The 3,249-nt window shown below is 37.9% G+C and overlaps 1 protein-coding gene across 1 annotated transcript; it reads right to left on the bottom strand.

The window, feature by feature from the left end:
• Nucleotides 1-246: 246 nt before the first annotated feature.
• Nucleotides 247-2,338, bottom strand: fgfbp3 (fibroblast growth factor binding protein 3). The gene is made up of 2 exons (XM_042742221.1): nucleotides 2,229-2,338; nucleotides 247-1,617 (listed from the first exon to the last, which is right to left on the bottom strand). Exon 2 carries the CDS (start codon nucleotides 1,527-1,529, stop codon nucleotides 837-839), a length of 693 nt encoding a protein of 230 aa, XP_042598155.1. The 5' UTR covers nucleotides 1,530-1,617; nucleotides 2,229-2,338; the 3' UTR covers nucleotides 247-836.
• Nucleotides 2,339-3,249: the final 911 nt, after the last annotated feature.

Raw genomic sequence — 3,249 nt, 5'->3', positions numbered from 1 at the left:
GGAAGTTGTGCTAGGAAGTGCTAGGAAGTCGTGGCCTAATGGTTAGAGAGTTTGACTCCTAACCCTATGGTTGTGGGTTTGAGTCTCCGGCCGGCAATATCACGACTGAGGTGCCCTTGAGCAAGGTACCGAACCCCTAACTGCTCCCCGGGTGCCGCAGCATAAATGGCTGCCCACTGCTCCGGGTGTGTGTTCACTGCTGTGTGTGTGCACTTTGGATGGGTTAAATGCAGAGCCACTATTATGTCATTTCACTTTCACTTTTTTTTATTCATTTGTGTGAGAGCTGAAGGACTTTAAATCTTGTCAATCAGTTATGTTAAGCACTGCAATCTATAGGTGATGAATGATGGAATTATTTTCTGTCATATATTTATACAATTTTGCTTTTAAAAAATATATACATATTTAATTCATTACATTTGTTATTTTTATTGATCTGAATATTATTTGCAATAGTCATATACAACAATTTTCATAATCAGTAAAGTCAGAGGTCATGTGTCAAATATAAAATACAATTATTCATATCTACAAACAGTTAAATCAGGTTTAGTTATTAGGTTTAGAATATACACAAGTAATTAATTGTAATATCATAGTTATTTTGATTAGTGTGATTGTTAAATATTATACATAAACTACTTTTTCTGTCTATTTGTGTTCCTCTTCTCAACAGGATTTTTTATCTATGATGTTGAACTAGATGATGAACTTCTGCTAAGTCATATTTTTAACACCTGACATTGTTGTCTTTCTGCCTTTTCCACATGCAACAAAAACATTCTTATCCTCCCCAGATTCGAGAAAGCAATGATAGCACATGTTTCTCTTTTTTAACCATCAAAAAACTTGACAAAGAAGTTGCAGACAGAATGCCATCCCTCTCCGCAGTAGCTCACAGCGGGCTCCGTGTCTGAGAATCCATCATTCATTACTTCTCCGAAGCCCTCATCCTCTTCTTTCTTCACCTCCTCTTCCTTCTCTTTCTGTACTTCTTTTTCTTTCCTTGTGGGTGCCTCTGTTTTCCGTTTGCTCTCTTCTTGCATTCCCTTGCTCATGTGCGTGGTGGTCTCTTCTCCGCTTCTCTCTGTGAGTTTCATGTGAGATGTGCTGGGCGCTTTTTTACACAGGCGTGTTTTCAGGACTTTCTCCCCCTCGCAAGCATTCTTTCGTTTCTTCAATTTGCTCACCACCTGTTTCCAGTACTGGGAGGACTGAGTGCTGTAGACGGAGCATTCCTGAGGTTTTCCAGCAAACTGGCATGTGTAGTGAGGTTCGAGCCCCTTCTCACTTGGGGCGTTGCAACTCACCTGGAGCAGGATGTTAGCTCCTCTATTTAGTGCCTCCCAGGTGCAGCGGTGCCCATCCTTAGTGCTTAGTTGACCTGACCCCAGCGAGGGATTTACTGCCGTACTCTCTGATCCAGTCACTGTGTCTGATAGCTGCTTGGACTTCTTTTTTGCCTCAGAGAATGACAGGACCAGGAAGAGGAGGGAAAAGATGAAGAGTAGACTCTGCGCTCCCATGGCCGTGTGAATGCAGGTAAAAGAATGGGAGAAATCCCTTGTTTAGGGTACACGCAGCACCCTCACAATGGAGACAAAATCACAGCACCTGCAAAACAGGAACAAAAATTATGCAGGGTTATTATAGTTAACTTAAACTACAGTTAATCCATAAATACATTTGTTACTTGAAATAACATAAATGTTAACTAAAATAAAACAAATAAAAAACAAAACTTTTTTTTTACTCTGAGATAACATTTCTTATTTTCATTTAGTTAAACTTTACTAAAAGAACTAAAATAAAACTAAAAATGAAATAAAAATGAGCAAAAACAATACAGGCATATTTAAATAAATAGATCAAATAAAAATAAAATGTATTAAAAAAATAAAAACATTCAGAATATTAGTAAAAATGATAATAGTATCATACTTTTATAATTATAAAAGTATGATACTAATAAAATGACACCGACGTGATACAGACTACATACTTTGGTCTTCAAATGTTTTAAATTAATCTAATTTTAAAAATTATAGATTTTTTTATTTAACAACGCCCTGATGATGCACCAAATCACATCCCACCATCGTCATCCTCATAAACAAAACTAGCACAGATATGATGCGTTTCCCCTCGTTTTATGCCACTCAATCACCTGCATTTAAAAAACAGCTGAAAAATATTCTCGTTTCTCTCAGTGCTGTTTTACTTACCGAGCTGAGTGTTCCTTTAGGACTGTGAGTTAGAGAGGCTTGTGGAAGGATAAGAAAGCAGGGGGGAGAAATAAAGGATGGAATCGAGAGATGAAGAAAGGGGTGGGGGGCTGGAGGGTGGATGCTTTTTTGGGGCATCAATAGGGTATCCAAACCTCCCAAATCTGGCACCTCCCTCCTCGTCTGAAGACAAATGGACACCCCTCACCCCATCCATTCGCTTCACTTCTTTGTCTCCTTTCACTCAACCTTTCAGTTTCTCTCTCGCCTATCCTCATTTCCTGAGCACTTGGTGTCTTACGACATGAATAAATAGAAAAATATTTGTCTTTAACTAAATAAAAAAAATAATTAAAACCATTTCAAAAGGGAGACTGCTAATTACTTTAATGTTAAAAAGCATCAAACAACATTTCTTTGCAAATTTACTTATCCTTGTATCAGCGAGCACCCTAAATTTCCCTAAGGGGAACTCTTTTTTTTTTTTTGTAAACATATTTCCAGTTAAAAGCTATTGACTTGAAAAACTCATATGTGTTTGCCTCTGATTTTGTGTTTATAGTCTGAGTTTGTGTGTGTTTGTTATTTGCATTTGCGTCCATGCTTACGTATTTGGCAACACTTTCTAATCCTAAACCATCCATTTGGTTTGGTTGTTTTGTTTTCTTTTTTTTTTCAGTTAATTTAGTTTATTTTTTTTATGGTTTTTTTTGTATACCAACTGAACCCCAGCTGCTGACCCACAACTGATGCTGGTAAGGTCATACATGGCTGTTGTCTTGCTCAGGGCCTCACAGGCAGTTTGGATTCATTCCAAACCATGAATTACGTGTTGAACTGTGATGGACATATGAAGCTATGAGCATCTCATGAGTGAGGAGCTTGCGGGAATCAAATTAACTAATAGAGTCTGCTTCTACTCACTGCATTAAAGTCACAAGTTTTCTGCTGTTCTTGTTGTCTTTTGTGTTTTCTGGCATGAATAAACTGCTTTTTTGGGAGGAGGGGGGGAATGAAATGA

The sequence above is a fragment of the Cyprinus carpio genome, chromosome B17 (assembly GCF_018340385.1).
Source record: "Cyprinus carpio isolate SPL01 chromosome B17, ASM1834038v1, whole genome shotgun sequence".
In the NCBI taxonomy this organism is placed as follows: Eukaryota; Metazoa; Chordata; class Actinopteri; order Cypriniformes; family Cyprinidae; genus Cyprinus; species Cyprinus carpio.
Note: the sequence above shows the minus strand (reverse complement) of the source record. Positions and strands in the feature narration are given on the sequence as shown.

Coding starts and splice junctions, on each gene's coding strand:
- fgfbp3 (XM_042742221.1), bottom strand. CDS start 1,529: ATGGGAGCGCAGAGTCTACTCTTCATCTTTTCCCTCCTCTTCCTGGTC.